The 19189-nt window shown below is 50.1% G+C and overlaps 1 protein-coding gene across 1 annotated transcript; it reads left to right on the top strand.

The window, feature by feature from the left end:
- The first annotated feature begins 6056 nt into the window (after positions 1 to 6056).
- On the top strand, positions 6057 to 16577 carry LOC143410134 (angiotensin-converting enzyme-like protein Ace3). The gene is made up of 14 exons (XM_076870839.1): positions 6057 to 6081; positions 6178 to 6314; positions 6710 to 6868; positions 7104 to 7191; positions 7330 to 7473; positions 8181 to 8372; positions 8461 to 8558; positions 8642 to 8814; positions 9158 to 9381; positions 9505 to 9649; positions 10728 to 10826; positions 11255 to 11377; positions 15605 to 15789; positions 16255 to 16577. Exons 1-14 carry the CDS (start codon positions 6057 to 6059, stop codon positions 16575 to 16577), a joined length of 2115 nt encoding a protein of 704 aa, XP_076726954.1.
- Positions 16578 to 19189: the final 2612 nt, after the last annotated feature.

The raw sequence follows: 19189 nt of genomic DNA, 5'->3' as shown, positions 1-19189 counted from the left end.
ATTTGAATCAGGGTCACACTTGTATTGACACTTTGTATACTTTTTTTTTAAATTAATATAACTAGATCAGCTTTTCAGATATCAAAACACCAAACTAGAACTTGGCCAAATGGAAGTTGGTCAGGTTTTTTGAGCCAAGAGTTTCCATGGCCAGTCTGATTTCTGTTGATATTTTGACCCAAGCAGGGTTTGCCTCCAATTCCTGTGTCTCAATGACCTTGGTCTACAGCTTTTGCTCCCCAGTCCCCAGCGGTCACGTGTGTGTGTATGTGTGTGTGTGTGTGTGTGTGTGTGTGTGTGTGTGTGTCACAGGCTTGGTTGTACAGGCCTCTTCCGTGGGGCAGGATGTGGAGTTGAGGCATTCTGAATCTGCAGGAGGGTGGAAGTTTACAATTCAGGAGGACAATGGAATTTATAAACATGCCCTCTAAATAGTTCCAAGTCTTCTACCATCAAAATCTGCTTTAGTTACTCCCCCCACCCTACACCCTCCCCTTCTCAGCCTAGATTTTTAAAGCTCTTTGTCTGCCAGGCAAAACTCATTGTCACATAACCCCCTTTCCTATTTTTATGAGCTGCAGAGGTTTTTTTTTTTTTTTTTTTTTTTTCTGCCTGTCAGAGCTTGTGGGTGGTGCAAAGTCACCAGCGTTTAACACCCAAGGTCCAAGTTGCAGACAGAGGGCAAAGAGCCTTAAACCATGGAGGTTGGCCTGACCAGCCCTAGCCACTGGAGGTTTTGAAACATTACAATTGCTCAAACTCCTGGTTTGTGCCTCCTGTTTAGGGTAGTAAATGGGGAGAGGCCGGATCCATCTGGAAGGTGGTAGAGGAAGAAGAGATGGTAATAGCAGAAAGAGGGCCAGTCAAGGCCATTCTTCAGTGACCTTATCTCTGTGCAGGCCAAACTTCCTCCAGCTGCCCACCCCACCCTACCCTGGCTTTCATAAGGCAAATCAAGGGGCTTTACTCTAGGCCTGAGAGCAGTCCCACCTAGGCACCCCCTACACAGGGGACCTTGAGCAGTTTATAGTTTCTGCGTCCGCATTTCCACACTGCCAAAGTGGTCCTTATGAATCCTTCCTGGTTGCTGGGAAGAGTAAATGGCATGATGTAGGAGGTCCTGGGGGCAGGGTTTCCTCTCTAAACCGAGAGCGTGGGGCCCTGGTCCGGATAGTTCACACCTGCCTCATGCTCCCAACAACCCCCAGCCCCAGGCTGAAAAAGAGCTGCCAGCCTGGCCGAGATCAGCAGCTCCTGAGAGACACGGAAAGAGGAGCAGAGCTGAAGGGTGACAGCGCCCGATGGAAAACTCGCCTCCTTCACCATCTCCAGTTCTGGAACAATCCACCGTCTTCTCTAAATGCTCCTCCTGCTCTGGTTCTCCAGCCTCTGGGTGGCGAGGGGCTCCCGTCTGACCTGAGGCGGCTGTCTTCTGCATCTTCTGCTGTTTTTCTTACCTGAGAGCCCCAGGGGTTCCCCAGGTTCTGTCTCTCCAGAGGCAGATTCTCCTCCTCAGCCTCCTGCTTGACCTCTGTGCTCAGTTCAGAATCCTCCTCACAGGAGGTTTTGTGCTTTCACAAAAGCTTAGTTTGGCTTCACAGATCCTGCTTAACCCCTTTAAAGACCTGTGTCTTAACTTACAGTAAAATACAAATAGCATAGAAATTAACCATTTTAGTCATTTTTTGTAGGGAGCTGGGGATTTAGCTCAGTGGTAGAGGAGTTGCCTAGCATGTCCAAGGCCTGGGTTTGATCCCTAGTCTCTCCCTCTCTCTCTCTCTGAACTACACCTCAGTCTCATTTGAACCTTTTTTGGGGGGGACAGGGGAACTTTTTACCCAGAAGCACCTAACCACTGAGTCATATCCCTGGCCATTTTTACATTTTATTAGACACAGGGTCTCACTAAGTTGCTTAGGGCCTCTCTAGATTGTTGAGTCTGGCTTTGAACTTGCAATTCTCCTACCTCAGTCTCCTGAGCCTCTGGGATTACAGGCATGTGCCACCATGCCCAGCTATTTAAAAAAAATTTAAAGTATAAAATTCAGTGGTATCAAATACATTCACATTATTACATAGCCACAGTCCATTTCCAGAATCTTGTATGTGTGTGTGTGTGTGTGTGTGTGTGTGAGTGTGTCAGTGATACTGAGGATTGAACCCAGGGGTGCCTTACCACTAAGTCACATCTCCAGCCCTTTTTATTTTTTATTTTGAGACAGCGTCTTGCTGAGGCTGGTCTCAAACTTGCAATCCTCCTGCCTTAGCCTCTGGAATCACTGGGATTATAGGAATGCACCACTGTGCCTGGCTCCAGAATTTTTTAAACTTCCCAAACTGAAACTCTGTCCCATTCAACAGTAACTCTCCATTGTCCTCTGCTCCAGCCCCTGGTAACCACAGTTCTAATTTCTGTCTCTATGAATTTGACTCTTTTAGATACCTCATGTAAGTGGAATCACACAAACTTTATCCTTTGGGGTCTAGCTTATTTCACTCACCATGTTTTCTTCTTCTTCTTCTTCTTTTTTTTAATGTTTTAATTTGTTCTAATTAGTTATACAGGGCAGTAGAATGCATTTTGACACATTGAGCACAAATGGAGCACAACTTCTCATTCCTCTGGCTGTACATGGAGCAGAGTGACTCCGGCAGTGTAATCATACATGCATATAGGGTAATAATGTCTGTCTCATTCCACGGTCCTTCCCATCCCCACCCCCCACTCCACCTTCCCCTCACTCCCCTCTGCACAATGCAAAGTTTCTTCATTCTTCCCTACCCCCACCACATGTTTTTTTTTATTTGTTCTTTTTAGTTATACATGACAGTAGAATGTATTTTGACACATCATACATACACGAAATATAACTTCCCATTCTTGCGGTTGTACATGCTGTGGAGTCACATTGGTTGTGTATTCCTATATGAACATAGAGAATTTTGTCCACTCATTCTACTTTCTCATTCCCTTCCCCCAAGACCCTCCCATCCAATCCCATGAATCTCCCTCCCACCCTCTGCACCCCTGCCCCCACCTATTGTGAGACAGCATTGGCATATCAGAGAGAACATTCAGCCTTTGGAATTTTGGGATTGGATTATTTTACTTAGCACAATAGTCTCCAGTTCCATTCATTTACCTACAAATGCCATAATTTCATTCTTCTTTATGGCTGATAATATTCCATTTTGTATATACCACATTTTCTTTATCCATTCATTTGTTGAAGGGCACATAGGTTGGTTCCATAGTTTAGCTATTGTGAATTAAGCTATATAAACATTGATGTGGCTGTGTCACTGTAGTGTGCTGATTTTAAGTCCTTTGTGTATAAACTGAGAAGTGGGATAACTGGGTCAAGTGGTGGTTCCATTCCAAGTTTTTACTCAGCATGTTTTCAAGGCTCATCCATGTTGGAGCATGTATCAGATAATATTCTGAATAATATTCCATTGTATGTATACACCCCATTTTATTTATCTATTTATCTGTCAATGAATATTTGGGCTTCCAAAGGCTACTGTGAATAATCCTGTTACGACCACTGGAGCCCCTGCCTCCATTTCTTTTGTGTAGATACCTCAAAGTAGAATTTCTGGAACAGAAGGCAATTTTAGGCTTGATTTTCTTATATATGTATTCTCTTTATTTTGTTCATTTTTTTTTTAATGTGGTGCTGAGAATCGAACCCAGTGCCTCACACATGCTAGGCGAGCGCGCTACCACTTGAGTCACATCCCCAGCCCCTTATGCTTGATTTTTAAAGGAACTTCCACACTATTTTCCACAGCCACTGCACCTGTCTTCATTCCCACAGAGCTCCCATTTCTCTACATCCTTGCAAACACTTTTCTGGGTTTTTTGATAATAGCCATCCTAATGGGTGTGAAGGGGCTTTGGTTTGCTTTTCCCTAATGATTAATGTTGCTGATTATCTTTTCCTGTGCTTATGATCTCTTTGCATATCCTCTTGAGAGAGATGTCTACTCAAATCCTTCTCCCTTCTTTGGATGTTGAGTTAGAGGATTGCTGAGTGCATGTCCTGAATATTAATCCCTTATCAGATTTGGATTTGCAAATATTTTCTCCAATTGTGTGGGCTGCCTTCTCACTCTGTTGATGAGATCCTTGGATGCACAAAGGTTTTTACTTTTGATGAAGTTGAATTTGTCTGTGTTTGTTGTTGTTACCAGGCTTTATTGCCAAATCCAATGTCATTAAACATTTCCCCAATGTTTTCTTCTAAAAAAAAAAAAAAAAATTATATCGTTTGCTTTTTGTTTTGGCCTTAGAGGCATCTTTAGTTAGTTTTCGAATTTGGCATAGAGACCTGTATTTTAAGTCCCTTTCAGATTGCTGAGTCCTGTCCTTCCTCTGTGTGGCCTGCTCCATTCACCGTGTCTGAAGTTTAACCCAGGCTCTGGAGCCGGACGATTTGGATTTGAGCTTCCCCTCCACACTTCGCTAATTTGTGTGACTGTGAGCACATTTCTCAGCCTCTCTATGCATGTGAAACGGGATGTTGACCATGTACCCACTTCATGGGTTTGTTGAGGATTTTGATACTGAAAGCCCCTAATGGTGCCCAGCACCTGGACAGTACTTGTGCTGGTTGTTACAGTCCCTCCTGGCACCAGATTTTCTCCTCTAGTCAACAATAAACTTGACCTATGAGTCACCCTCACTGAGTTAGAAAAGGCTTCTGGCAAGATTTCATGTGCACACCTGCTTCTTGCGGGTCCCCTTAGAAAGAGAGTCAGAACTTGCCTCCCAGCTCCATGGAAGTGACACTTCCACCCTGCAGGAGGTGACCAGCAGGTGCAGACAGCAAGGCTGCAACTCTGTGCCTGGAGGACCCTCCCCCGTGGTTGCAGGGCTTCATCCCCACTCACTGCCACCTCCAGTCTTCTTTCTTAGTTTCCAGCTAAGTTCTGCATTCTTCATTTTCAAAATACTGTGCCTTATCAGGCATAGCTATGTGCTTGAATCAGGAGGAGGGACTTTCCTGTGACCTCAGTCCATCAGTTTAGCTTGAAGTGTCACTGATTTTTTTTTTCTTTCTGTGTGTGTGTGCGTGCATGTGTGTTGCACTTTTTTTTTTTTTTTTTTAACCATCTGGTCAGTTTTTGTGGCCATGGTGTTGACCTATGTGGAGGGGTGGGTGGTCCTGAGCTGAGGTGACTAAAGGGGACACAGAATAGAGGGTTCTGTGAGTAAAGGGAAGTGAGTCTGAGGAAGGAATCCTGAGGTGGGGCAGGTGAGGTGGGTCTCCCCAGACTATATGTGTCAGAGTACTGGGGAGTCACCAAGGGCCATCAAATTGCTGAGTGCTGTGGTTGGTGCTGAAATCAGGCTCAGGTACTCACAGACACACACTTTGAATGAAGTCGCTGGTCACCCCTCTGCACACCCCACACGGCCCTCCGCCTCCTGTGCCTGCGCTAGCTCTCCTCCCTACAGACGCAGGTAGGAAGGGTCCTACACAGCCTAGGGATGGTCCCCTGTCCCTTGAGAGACATAAAGGCTCCAAATGTGAACATAAGAGGTGCAGTCTCTTATGTCACTTCCATCCATCTATCCATCATCCCTCCCTCCCTCTCTCCCTCCCTCCCTCCATCCATCCATCACCCCACTCACCTACTCAGGAGGGATCCTACCCTGTGGAGGAGGGGTCTCATCAATTCTTGGTCAATGCCCATGGATGAAGTGACTAAGTAGAGTAACAAGTTCAAACTCTAGAGTTCCGTGTTCTCCTCTTGGCTCTGCCATCAGCTGGCCAGGTGAACCAGGTCATATGGTTTGACTGTTCTAGACCTCAGTCTCCTCATCTATAAAATGGGGACAGTTGCACCAGAAGGCAGGTGGGGAATTTCCAGTTCTAACATTCCATGACTGACCCTGTGGCCCCTGATGTCACAATATGGAGCTGGCTCGTGATTGGCCCATAGCCTCCTCCAGCTCTGCTGTTCTCTTGGTCATGGGAACAAGATGGACTCGCCCTGGACCTTACCTACTTGTGCTCCTCTGTTATGGACAGCTCTTGCCATGGGTCATGACTGTGGGTGATCAAAGCTTAGGTGCGGCTGGGACCTGAAGGAGCGTGGGACCAGAGAAGGGGACTGGGTAGGGGCAGGCCTCCCCAGACCACATGATGCCCATCCCCTTCCCTGCAGATGAGTTCTACAACGAGACTGAGGCAAAGCTGTTCCTGCAGTTTTATGAGCAAACAGCCCAGGTTGTGTTGAACCAGTTCATGGAGGCTGCTTGGAACTATGTCACCAACATCACCAAGAAAAATCGGGAGGATATGGTGTGGTACCACCTCCCCCCAGTCCTTCTGAGTCCTCTTGCTCTTCTCAGGAGTCTTGGGAGGTTGGGGACCCTACTTCCTGCCCCCTTTCCAGAGCTAGAGGAAAGAGGGAAACCCCAAAGCACATGTTAAAGCTAATTGCAAACTCTAGGCCCCTTGGTGGCCTCAGACTTTCTCTGCATAAGAATCTGTGGCTTCTTTTCACTTGTAAATCTTACCTTCTTGCTTCTAGGATCCAGGCTTTCTCCCTCTTCCTCTTAGCAAATCTTCACTATTTCTGGACCATTAAAGTGGGCTTTGGGAGGGGGTTGGGGTGCTGTGGCCCTGGGGCTCAACATGGGATACTTACATCTTCCCCTGGCCTGACACGACAAATACAGTGACCCTCTTTCCAGCTGCACAAGGAGTTGGAGAGGTCCCAGGTCATGGTGTACTTCGGCAGCCGGGCCCGCCTGTTTAAGATCGCCCAGTTCCAGGACCCGGCCGTGAAGCGCATGCTGAGTAAGCTGCTGGACATAGGCAAGGCGGCCTTGCCCAAGGACGAGCTCTGGGAGGTGATGGATAGAGCCCCAGGCCTCCAGGCACACGCTCCCCCACCCCAGGGGTGGGTGGGTCAGGCCTGGTGGGGGAGCCAGCGAGTCTGGGGCAGGAGGGGGTTGGCAGGGTGGGACCAGAACTTCCTCTGGAGGTGGGAGCTTCAGCCAGGCCCACTTCTCCTGGCTGGTGGGGCTAGTGCTGGGAGTGGGCCCAAGGGCACAGGCCTGCCCTGGGTGACACCTGCCCCCCCAGTACAACAAGCTTCTGGCCTACATGGAGACGGCATACAGTATGGCCCAGGTGTGCCTGGATGAGGGGCCCTGCCTGCCTCTGGAGCCTGGTAAGCACCCAACTCTGCCCCTTCAATGGGCCTCCTACCCCCAAACTGTGTTCTCTTGGTCAGGGACTGGCACCCAGGGAGGCTGAGGGCAGAGGAAGGTAGGCACGGGGTCCCACACAGCTCCTTTTCTGGGCCCAGACCTCCAAGAAATCATGGCCAACTCCAGGGACCAGAAGGAGCTGTTGTGGGCCTGGCAAGGCTGGCGGGATGCTGTGGGTCGCCAGCTTCGTCCCATCTTCGAGCGCTACGTGATCCTCAGCAACAAGGCCGCGCAGCTCAATGGTGAGCAGGTTGGACCAGTCCCAGGGCAACACTCAGGAAGGGACAAAGCTGAGTCTGCAGAGGCCCAGAGAGGGTCACCACCGGCTCTGGAGCTGGGCTTCCCAAATATTGGTAAAGCACCTAATGTGTGCTGGGTACTGCAGAAGTTCTCAAACTACGTGGGTAAAGATAAACAGATGGCCCTGGTGGGGAGGTGATTGTGTTCAATGGAACACTCATGTCTGGAACCACTTGGGATGGTGTCGCAGAGAAAGGAGCTGCCCAGGGAGGGAATGAGGAGACGCTGGCTCCAGGTATGTGGTCAGAGAAGGTCTCTCTGATGTTCACACAGAAAGATGGGCAAGAGCCACTCAAGCCAGGGCAAAAGAGCATCCCAGGCAGAAGTTCCCACGGGGAGGGAGCTGGCATTTTGGAGGATCTGAAATAAACCCACGTGGTCACTGGGCTACGGTTAAGGGGGCTTCAGGCAGGGTGGAAGAAGACAGGGTCTGGCAGGCATGACTTGGAGCTCACGTTGTGGGCTTCACTCGATACTTTTCGTCTTTGATCTGACAACGTGCACAGTGGCCTTGGGAGGTAGTGTTTTCATTTTGCAGATGAAGACTCCAAGGTTGAGTGGCTTCCCTGGAAGGCAGCGGGGTGTCCCGCCTCTCGAGGCCAGGGTGGAAGGGTAGTGAGCACCTGGTGGGTCCCCTCCCCTGTTCCAGGCTACAAAGACATGGGGGCTTTGTGGCGCTCCAAGTATGAGGATGAGACCCTGGAGCAAGACCTGGAGCAGCTCTTCCAGGAGCTGAAGCCGCTGTACCTGAACCTGCATGCCTACGTGCGCCGCTCCCTGCACCGCCACTACGGGCCCGATATCATCGACGTGAGGGGGCCCATCCCTGCTCACCTGCTAGGTAAAGGCCCAGCCGGTGGCAGAGGCAGGCGCTCAATAAGCAGGGAGACCACTGTCCCCTTCTCTTAGCACCTCCACTCCCCTTCCAGGGAACATGTGGGCTCAGTCATGGGTCAACATCCTAGACCTGGTCTTGCCCTTCCCCAAGAAACCCCCTGAGGACATCACGAAGATCATGAAAGGCCAGGTCAGTTCTTGGCCTGTGGGTGTGCCCACCCTCCAGCACCCCTGAGCAAATAGGGCAGTGCCCACGCACCCTCTTCCCCACAGCGCTGGAAGCCTGGGAAAATGTTTGAAGAGGCTGAAAAATTTTTTACCTCCTTGGGGATGCTGGCCACCCCACCTGATTTCTGGAAAAAGTCCATGTTGGAGAGACCACCCGATGGGCGGGAAGTGGAGTGCCAAACCTCTGCCTGGGACTTCTACAATGGCAAAGACTTCAGGTGCCCGCCACCAGCACGGCCTGCAGTCAGCACCACACCCCAACCTGTACTGTTCCACTGCCCACATCGGCCTGTCGCAGGCAGCCTGGGCGAGGAGTGGGCAATGGAAGAGATGGGACAGGGAGGGGGAATGAGATCTGGGAGCACAGAAGGGGAGATGGATATGAAAGCAACCACCTTGGTCACTGGTTGGATATAGGACCTGGAGAGGAAAAGTCAGAAGTCAAGGTTCTTCTGATCTCCTGCCCATCCACCCCATTCCTCTAACAAGAGCCTGAATGGAGAAGCCTCCTGTTCTGTCCAGAGCATCCCATGCCCCTTGACCTCTGCCCTTTCATCCTAGGGTAAAGAAGTGCACCGAAGTGAACATAGAAGATCTGCTGTCCATCTTCCACCAAATGGGCCATATCCAGTACTTCTTACAGTACAAGAACCTCTCCATCCTCTTCCGAGAAGGCGCCAATCCTGCCTTTGGAGAGGCGGTGGGGTCAATGGTCACCCTCTCAGCCTCCTCCTATCAGCATCTGCTTAACAGAGGCCTGCTCAGCCAGCAGCATCAGGACTCAGGTGATGGGGACCAAGGAGAAAGAAGGAGGGCAGCCTGAGTCTGGGGGGCAGAGGTGTCCAGACAAGGCTAAAGGAAGAGAGAGTCCAGGAGCCACCGTCTGATCACCTTTTCCCTGTCCCCAGAGGAGGAGGTCAACTTCCTAATGGGCATTGCTCTGGACAAGATCGCCTTCATCCCCTTCGGCTACATGATAGATAGGTTTCGTTGGAAGATCTTTGATGGCACCATCCAAAAGGATATCTACAACCAGGAGTGGTGGAACTTCAGGTAGGGAAGGCAGTGGTGCTGGGCTCTCCGCTCCATCCTCACCCCTGGATAGGGGTCCTCACCACCGCCAGAGGGTGCTGCTGGCCTCTGTTTTGGAAGCAGAACGAAGGGTGCAACTTGGTGCCCTAAGGGCCGGTGAAGCCCCAGGGCAGTGTGGACTGTTTGCTGTCATCAGATAAATGTATCCATGATGTAGTGGGTGGAGCCAGCATGGGCGACCACAAGACCGCATTCTGTTACCTCTATCTGTCACCAGCACTGAGCAAGTGTTGGCTTTAATCTCATCTGTGAAAACGAGGACCCCAGCGGTGGGTCCCACCTGCTTCCGGGGTGGCTGGGAAGCTGCGTTTCTCTGAGAACACAGCACTGAGCGCCAGGCAGGCCCCTGTACCTCTCTCCCATCCTCTTCCTACACTGAGGCCAGAAGAGGGGATTACGGGGCCTGAGCATTTCCCCCTCAGGAAATCTTTTCCACTGGGGAGAGGCCGGCCCACCACCCGGACAACATGCACACCTGCCAGGGGCTTAGCATCCTCAGGCTGCCAAAGGAGCCCGCCCCAGTCAGGCACATCATTTGATTCAATAATAAATGCCCATGACCGGGGCATCTCCACATCCACCAGGCCCCGGATTGACTGGCTCAAGTCTGGTGAACACAGGGTGGTGTAAGCCTGCAGCTCTTCCCAGTGACTACTGCGGTCCTGCAGTCAATTCCTCATCTCTAAGCCTTGGTTTCCTCATTTGTAAAATGGGAACACTAGTAATACCACACCACAGGGGTTTCTGTTTTCTTCCCACTACTTACCAGATGAAACAGCCTGTTTCCCGGTCTGTAATCCACCGCCTCCCATCACCAGGATGGAGACAGATACAAACAGGAACTTGGCCTTACTTGTTCTCTTGATGACACCTCCCCAGAGACCCGATTGATTCCCAATCTCACATTTTTTCACTCAATGAATGAAGACATATTGGCCAGCCTGGTCCAGTTTTGATGGACATACAAATGCTTTGAAGAAGAAAAGGCTCTGAGAACCTTCCAGTTACCATGAGCAAGCCTCTGTCTTTCTCCTACCAGGTTGAAGTACCAGGGCCTGTGCCCCCCTATTCCTCGGTCAGAGGATGACTTTGACCCGGGTGCCAAGTTCCACATTTCTGCCAGCATGCCTTACATAGGGTAAGGGCCTGGGTGCTATCAGTAGAACCAGCTCTGGGAGATGAGATTTGGGGGGCATGGTGATTCGGCCCAGCATCTCTAGGTTCAAACATCACCTGCGGCCCTGCCCACCTCTTCCCTTCAGATGGCACAGCCTTCTTAGGGCTGTGCCCTGGGATCCTTTGAACTTTCCCATCAGATCCTGTATGAAGGGCAGAGTTAATGGGAATATTCTACACCATCCCTGCTGTCCCCTAGAGGAGGGGAAGAAGAAGGAGGTGAGGGTTGGGGTGATTGTCAGGAAGGTTGAGAAGGAGAGCCTCTAATCTTATAGGGTCCGTCCAAGGTGGACTGCTGGCAAGGGCCACTGTGTGTCAGAGCTGCCAGGCCCCATGTGGTCCTGGGCTCCCTCACTTGACCCCACTTCCCAGCCTGCCCTCACATTCCAGGTACTTCATCAGCCTAGTGCTTCAGTTCCAGTTCCATGAAGCCTTGTGCAAGGCCGCAGGCCACATGGGACCACTGCACCAGTGTAGCATCTATAACTCCAAGATGGCTGGGAAGATCCTAGGGTGAGTGCCCGCCTCCCTCATTTGTCCTCTACTCTCCATCTTCCTCACAGGGAGTCACGCTCCAGGCTCTCTCGTCTCCGCTGGTCACCCTGGGTTCCCTAGGCAGAGCTTCACTGGGTGGACATTCCAGTGAAAATTCTTCCTTGTGTCAGACTGCAGTCTGTCCTACATTAATTGAAGCCCGTTTCCTCTTGTTTATCCTCCTGTGGCCAAACATGCTATTTAGCCCCTCTGGCTAACACTTGCGCATGCACATACACATGAGCACATGCATGACACCAGTGAACCAGGAAGAGAGCCAGTGCTGGAGCCCTGTCTTGTCCTTTTCTTTTCTACATGAATCTCCTTACTCGTCCCTTTTGCAGTGCCCAATTGTCCCCTCAGCAGCATTTAAGGCAACAGTGGATGCACTCTGCTCTTCCCACCTTTCCATGAAGTACTCGTCCAGTTCCTAGACTAATCCAACTTGCTTTCGCACCAGTCTCTTGGCTTGCTTCTGATCAGCCTGTGGTCCACTTGGTTCCCCCGGTCTTTTCTCCCTACACTTGCTATTTAGCTCAGCCTTTTCATGCCTGCCTCTGTGGCATGAGTTTTGTTGTTGTTGTTTGTTTGGTTGTTTGTTTTTGGTCCTGAAGCAAACTTGGAGGGGTTTGGGGGCCTAAATTGAAAATGCAGAACATTCTTGCAATGGTCCAGGCTCTCTGATGAGTGTTCTTACCATGCATCATGTTAGTTACTCTTAATTTTATAAAATGGACATTATTATCCATCCACCTTTTACAAACTATAAAACAGAAGGTCATAGAGGTGACATGATTGTGTGCCATTTGATATAGCAAGAAGCAAAATCATGCTTTGAAGCCAGAACTACTCCAAAACACAAGGTCTTTCACACCATTTCTTCCATCCAAAGACACAGGCCTTCTGGAGAGATTTGGCCCAGGTATAATGGTTCTAAGATCAACACCCCAACCACTGAGATGCAGAGTCCACCGGCTGCCCTGGTCTTTTTCCTCTTGATTTCTACTGATTTTAATGTGTTCATTCTGATAATTGGTAAAGGTCACCTGGAGTTTTATTCCTGTCTCCCAGAGGATTAGCAACACCTCATAACTTGGTATCCTTTGCATATTTAATGAGCATATTTGTGATTCCACCATGAACTTTGTCTGTGATCACCAGGCCAGATGTGTTGCAGGACTGGTCCCCTGGACCTTGAGCTGTACTTTCCATGGCTACCATCCCCCACCCTTTCATACCACAGGGGTTTGTTTTGGCTGATGGCCTAGCTTTTCGCATTTCTGAATGTGTTGAACTTAAGGCACCTCTGTCATCTGCATTCACGTCTCTGGCTGCCCATCATGTGTTCATTTAGCAAATGTTTACTTGTGCCAGTGCCAACCAGCAGCCTTGCACTCAGCAAAGGGCAATGGATGAAATCAATAAATTCCAAAATATTAGGAAGGGGCTACAGCAATAGGAAAGGCCTTAGTGGACATGCAAAGAGGCTTAGGAGGTCTGCCAGGGGACCAAGAAGGGATCTCTGTACCAAAATGTAGTATGCAAGAAGTAACAGACCTGTTTTCTTTACTTTGACTTCCTATTTTTGGTACTGGGGCTTGAACCCAGGAGTGCTTTACCACTGAGCTACATCCCAGCCATTTTTACTTTTTTTTTTATAAATTTTGAGACAGGGTTTTGCTAAGTTGCTGAGACAGGGCTGGAACTTGACATCCACCTGCCTCAGCCTCCTGAGGTACTGGGATGACAGGCGTGCTCCACTGTGCCCAGTTTACACCAGCTCACTTTTAATCACCCCTCTTTATCTCACCTGCTTGGTGGGACGTTTGGCTTCAGGCATTCTCACCATTTCCCTCCTCCCCCCCACCCCAGTGCACAGGGCTCCCAGGGTGCACTAGGCTCCACTCCATGTGGCCAGTCTCTCACTGTTGCTCGCCAGTCCTCCTGCATCACCGCCCAGATCCCTGTCCTGGGAAAACCTGAATCCCAGGTGTAGGACTTGGAACACCATTTTCTGGACAGTGGGCTCTGCAGGGGTCAGAGGAGGTGAGGGTTTTGCACGGATGTGGGGCGTGGCAAGCAGGTGTTATTGGGTGAAGTCCACTTGGTCCACAGTACATTATGCCAATCACTGAAATGAGGAATTTGGCAAATTAGAAAGAGTTTCTTCACAGAGCATCAAGTGTGAGAAAGGAGACCCATGTCTCAAATCTGCCTCCCTGAGGACACACGGGGAAAGATGACTGAAGGTTAGCTAAGAGGAGAAGTGGATTAAGTCTAGAGGTTTTATTCGGGTTTTCCCTCGGTTTCACAGAGGGGTGGAGAGAAGAAGAGATTCTGGGCTACTCTTGCCAAACATACCTTTTTTTTTCCTTTCTGGTTTTAAGATGGATCTCACTATGTTGCCCAGGTTGGTCTTGAACTGCTGGGCTCAGGCAATTCTCCCGCCTCAGCCTCCTGAGTAATTAATTTCCTCCTGGAAATTAAAGTGCATGCCACCATACCAGCTTGCCTCAAGGAGCTTACAATTTGATTTTGCTACTTCCTATGTGTAAATCCCCTGGACCAGGCTCCAGTCTTGTTCTTTTGGAAATGGAGGATCCAAGTGGACCCCATCTAAGTTCCCAAAGTCTGCCTACCTCCTGCACCCTGCCACGGTAGGCCTGACCTTGTCCATGGATACGCTGCTGGTACTTTGTAGTTGGGCGTTCCAAGAAATGCCCATCTGCCAGCTTTGCAGTCCTCTGTCCTCTGTGCAGCCCACATGGGCCACTGGCGAGTCACAGACTTTGTCCTCACAGGCTGAAGAGTGTTTTTAAGTAAGCAGACTCTTGTTGGGCACGGTGACACATGCCTGTAATCCCAGCGGCTGAGGAGGCTGAGGCAGGAGGATCACAAGTTCAAAACCAGCCTCAGCAAAAGTAAGGTGCTAAGCAACTCAGTGAGACCCTGTCTCTAAATCAAATACAAAGTAGGACTGGGGAATGTGGCTCAGTGGTCGAGTGTCAATTCCTGGTACCCCCAAAAAAGAAAAAAAAAAGTAAGCAGATTCTCAGTGGATGAAGTTCTCCCATCAGCTTCTTCCTTTTACCCAGGATCTGGCGTCTAATATACTCCTCTCACCAAGTTTTTTTTTTCTTTTTTGCTTTTTATTTCTTTTCTTTCAATCTTGGTAACTCTTTACCTTTATTTCTCTGTATTCCTAACTACATTCTTCTCCAGTGATTTCAGCCAAGAATATGCTGACCTTTACTTTCCCCTCATCCCTTCCCAGTTGCTTATTAAGAGATGTGTGTTATGTTTGCAGGCTACAAAGTCCTCCTTCATCACTATCTGGTGTGCTCCTCACTGCGATGAAGGGCGGGTACTCATGGGGCCCATTTTACTGATGAGGAATGAGGCTGAGAGAGGTTTTAAGTTGTCTTCCTGAGGTTCTGTGGCCCATAAGCACTTCTGGGTTTAGAACATGGTGACCTCTGGGCCCCCAGACCCCACTTCTTTCCTAGTCAGATCAGGGACCAACATCTACCCACTGCTGCTCTGCAGGGAGCCTGGGGTTAGGAGCCGGGAAACCTGGCTTCAGCACACCTTGTACCCCGCAACGTGAGGATGTGAAGGCTCTACCACCTGCCACCATGTACTGGGTGTGCCTGAAGACAGAGCTGACATTTGTGCAGTACTGCAGGTGGCACACAGAGACCTTTCCTGCTCATGAGCTCTTGAATTTTCCCAAGCCCTACCTGTGAGATCAGAAAGCTGAAATGCTGCCTCTACCTACTGTCCCTGGTCACCTCGCAGGGAACAGTAGCTCAGACTTCATGCCTATTTGAGTCCAGGAGACTAACAATGAGCATTAGTGCTGATAAACAGCAGCAGCAGCAATCATTGCCTCTATTTATTGCCTCTAGGCATTGCAGCAACACTGTGAGGTAGATACTATTATTATCTCCATTTTATGGATGTGAAAACTGAGGCTCAGACAGGTTAGGTTACCTACCCAAGAACCCACAGCTAATTAGTGACAGAATTTAGATTCAAACTCACCTGAGTTTTATTTCAAAGCTGGTGGTCATACCCACTATGCTGAGCTCTTATGGGAAGAATCTGGCTGGCAAAGTCCTGGGGCCAGGGTTAAGTTTACTGAGGAGTTCCAGCAGCACCTGCTGACATCCTCACATGGCCTCACAGTTGTCCTCACGCCCCCAGGGATGTCCTGAAGGTGGGCTCAAGCAAGCCCTGGCCACAGGTCCTAAAGGAGCTGACTGGGAAATCCAAGGTGTCTTCGGAGGCCCTCCTGAGCTACTTCAAGCCACTGCTGAACTGGCTGGTGACCGAGAATGTGCAGCAGGGGGAAATCCTGGGCTGGCCAGACTTCGGCTGTTCCTTCCCAGGTTGGATAATCTGACCCTTCTCCCAACTCTGGTGCAGCCCGAGGCCCCACACTGCCCTACCCTGCCCTGGGACAGCCCCTACTCTAACCTTAACATCTACAGCCTGGCTTGAGCTGGCCCAGCAGTGCTGCTGGGGACCCTCTTTGTACCAGACCTGGTGCAGCCCCAAACTCAGTTGCTTCCTGGCACACAAGCCAGCTAGACTGTCAGGCTGGCATCTGAGTAGAGGATTAACACCTTACCTCCTGACTGGGCTCCATGGGCTATGTTGCCCTACCCACATCCATCTTCTCCTTCTCTTCCTTCTACTCTTCTTTTTCATCCTCCTTCTGGGGCAATGCCCTTACTTGTGACCTGAGAAAAGAGAAGGTCAGTGGCTGTCAGATCTTCCCTGACAGCCACAGGGGGCCCCAAGTTCCCCTCCCCAGACTCATCTTCTCTGTGAGACCATCTTGTCTTCCACAGAAAGAAGAAAACCTAAAGCGGCATTCCTGAGCATGGAGTTGGAGCCTAAGGCAGCCAGGTCCGGGCAGTGGGTGCTGCTGATCCTATGCATTATCATGTTCCTGATGATCCTGGGGTTGGCCTCCAGGCTATTCATCATGGAAAAACAGTCGGCGAAAAAAGACTCTTCAGACAACACTGAGACAGGCAACACCAACTTCCTGTGTGTACCCATGGAGCCCCACCAGGCTGCCCGAGGACAGTGGCTGCTGCTGGGCCTCTGTCTTATCCTGATGCTGTGCTCAATTATTTTGACTATTCGGATCTTCACATGGCAGAACTAGAAGCCTCCGTGGATGAAATCTGATGGTTGGGGCGCAGACTAGCCACCAGTCAGACTGGTAAAGTTGTGGGGCAGGAGGAGGGCAGTCAAGCCAGGGAGGGTGAGGTAGCAGGGAGGGGAGAGTCTGCAAGCATAGTGCCCAATTGTGATTGGGTGCAACTGAGGCAGATCTGGGTACATGTGGCATTCTGATTGTGTGTTTGCAAACTGGTGTGTGACGCCATGTGCACAGGTGACCAACTGTGATTCCATGTGTGCTTTGGGTTCCAGGCCAATCCCCTTTCTCCAAGGGGCTCAGGAACCATGGTTTTAGTGACTCAGTGGCTGTCTCCCTCCAAACCGCCCCCGTCACAAGTCATACCCAGAAGTGATTCTTCACATAGCCTTGTTTAGTTCAGGAGCCCAGCTACCGGGCTTGGTTGGAGCTGCAGGACTCAAGGAATCTCTGCTCTGGTTAGAAAAAGGACTCTGCTTCAGTACCCTTATAAAATGTCCTCAGGTATAACTGGACTTTCCTTTACGAATTGGTGGTGCCCAGGTTATGATCATTGTGTTTTATATGTGGGTCGGCACATCTCTCCACTGACCCTCTGGCCCACCCTGTGTTAGGCTACATAATCCCATCCCCAAAAGCTCTTTTTTGGCCACTTAAGATGCAAGTAGCCTCACCAACTTCCCCATGGCTCTCCCTACCCCAGCCCAGGCCCTCCCAAATGGAGACAGTGGGTAGCTGGGCACAGAGCCAGGCGTGATTAATGATTGACTTCTTTAATATTTAAACAAAGCTCATCTCCAGTCACTCTGCTCCGGAGATGGCCTTATTCAACACACACACCTGCCGCCTGGCCTGTTGCCCTGGGGAGCAAGCACAGGGCAAACAGCTCCCTTCCAGGCTCAGTTGGGGGTGGGGAGGGATGGGAGGATGAGGAGAGAGCTATAGGAGGATATTTTCAATAGTAGTGCTCTAGGGACAGTCCTTTCCCTCCAGTCTGCTTGCCATAGGGGTGCCACACCCAATATTTTCAGACTCACCAAGTCTGGACTGAGTCTAGGACCTCGTGGGGAATCTGAAAGTTAGTGCCTGTCAGAGAATAGAAGAGACTTGAGGGGAAGGAGCATTAAAGCCAGAAGCCACAAAGAAGAGGTACTAGGGCGGCAGTTAAGTTTGTAGCTCTCTCCAGATAAAGAATCTGAGCCCAGAAGCCAGTGGTTTAGGGGACAGAGGTACCAGGTTGAGATCTCCATGGTTCCTATATCTTCTCAGATTTACAGATGTCTTCCTATGTTCTGGCCGAGGCTGAGCACTACCCACTCCACATCAGACTCTACAGTTCCCTCGTTTGGTGTCCCTGTTACTGCTTTTACTTTTCTGTGCTGTAATGTCCTTATTTGTTCCCAAATATTAGCTCTTAACTCTGTAAGGGCTGGTCACACATCAGGAGTATGACTGTGTGTATCATCTCTAGACACCAGCCATGACACATAATGGGGGCTCGAAAAATGTTTGAATAAGAGAACGAATGAGTGTCCCTCTGCCTAAGTCCCTTCTCAGAGCACCCCACTCACTGAACAGGTGAGAAACAGCCCCACCTTTCCTTCACAGCCAGCCTGAAGGCAAAGGTGGGGCTGTTCTCACCTGGCTCAGTGAGTGGGGTGCTCTGCCCCCAGGAAGGGCACTTCAGCCAGAGTGACCAATGAGGTCCCTACCAGACACTGTGGCTCTGCATGGCAAAGTCACATCCAACTGAGGACTCCAAGCCTTTCGCCTGGACTCCAGCAAAAGCTTCACTGAGCCTCCTTGGCCATCCTCCCTTCCCCACCCATCATTGTAAAGTTTATTTTGCCAGAATATTTCCTTCAAATTTCCTTCCAAATGTCTAACTGCTGAAGAACTTGGTTGTCCATCAATTAAACCTAGATTTTCAAAATGGCATCAGAGGGTTTTTATACATTACCCTTTTTCTGCATCCTCACCTCTCCCACTTCCCAGCTCAGTCCCTCTGCACTGACATCACCCTTGGCCTTTGCCTCGCTCCATTTTGAACACTTGTCCTTCAAGGCCTGGCTCAAAATTGGTCTTGGATCCTCTGCAAATCTCCAAGCCCACCAAGATGCTCAGTAAACAATGGTCCCCTTCTCCTCTCCAAAAAGCCTCAATAAACTGCACCCTACCTCCATCTGCTTCTTCCAGTGTGCTCATTTGCAATTGGTATTCAAACACTTCTATCAGCGGTCACTTACTAATAGGTGATTTTAAATCTGTTCTTTCAAGCTATGCCTGTATGCTACGAAGGCACCTTATTGCATATTTCTTGTACACCTTCATGTGTATCCTGCCCCATCCTCCCAGGGTCAAGGCCCTGGTGGGGCTTGACACTTCATGGGCACTGGGGCCAGACTGGAGGGCACTTGTGAACTGAGGACAAGAGGCCTAGGGTCAGGCTCAGTGGCAGACCCTGGAGAGAGCCTTCAGTAAAAGATCACCCGAAGCCCCAAACAACTCCTTCTGTCTGCCCACTCGCCTGTCTGGGAGGCTCCCCTGTACTGGAAGGGGAAACTGCCCTTCAGTACTGGGAGGAGGTTCGGGAGATGCTGAGACCTCTGGCCATTGAG

Source organism: Callospermophilus lateralis, chromosome 11 (genome assembly GCF_048772815.1).
Source record: "Callospermophilus lateralis isolate mCalLat2 chromosome 11, mCalLat2.hap1, whole genome shotgun sequence".
NCBI classification, from domain to species: Eukaryota; Metazoa; Chordata; class Mammalia; order Rodentia; family Sciuridae; genus Callospermophilus; species Callospermophilus lateralis.
This window is presented reverse-complemented; position numbering and strand designations above follow the sequence as displayed.

What these genes read in the sequence shown, in the direction of transcription:
- LOC143410134 (XM_076870839.1), top strand. Translation starts at nt 6,057, where the DNA reads ATGACTGTGGGTGATCAAAGCTTAG. An exon ending in AGAAAAATCGGGAGGATATG is followed by an intron (nt 6,315 to 6,709) that starts GTGTGGTACCAC and finishes CCCTCTTTCCAG; the next exon opens with CTGCACAAGGAGTTGGAGAG. An exon ending in TACAATGGCAAAGACTTCAG is followed by an intron (nt 8,815 to 9,157) that starts GTGCCCGCCACC and finishes CTTTCATCCTAG; the next exon opens with GGTAAAGAAGTGCACCGAAG.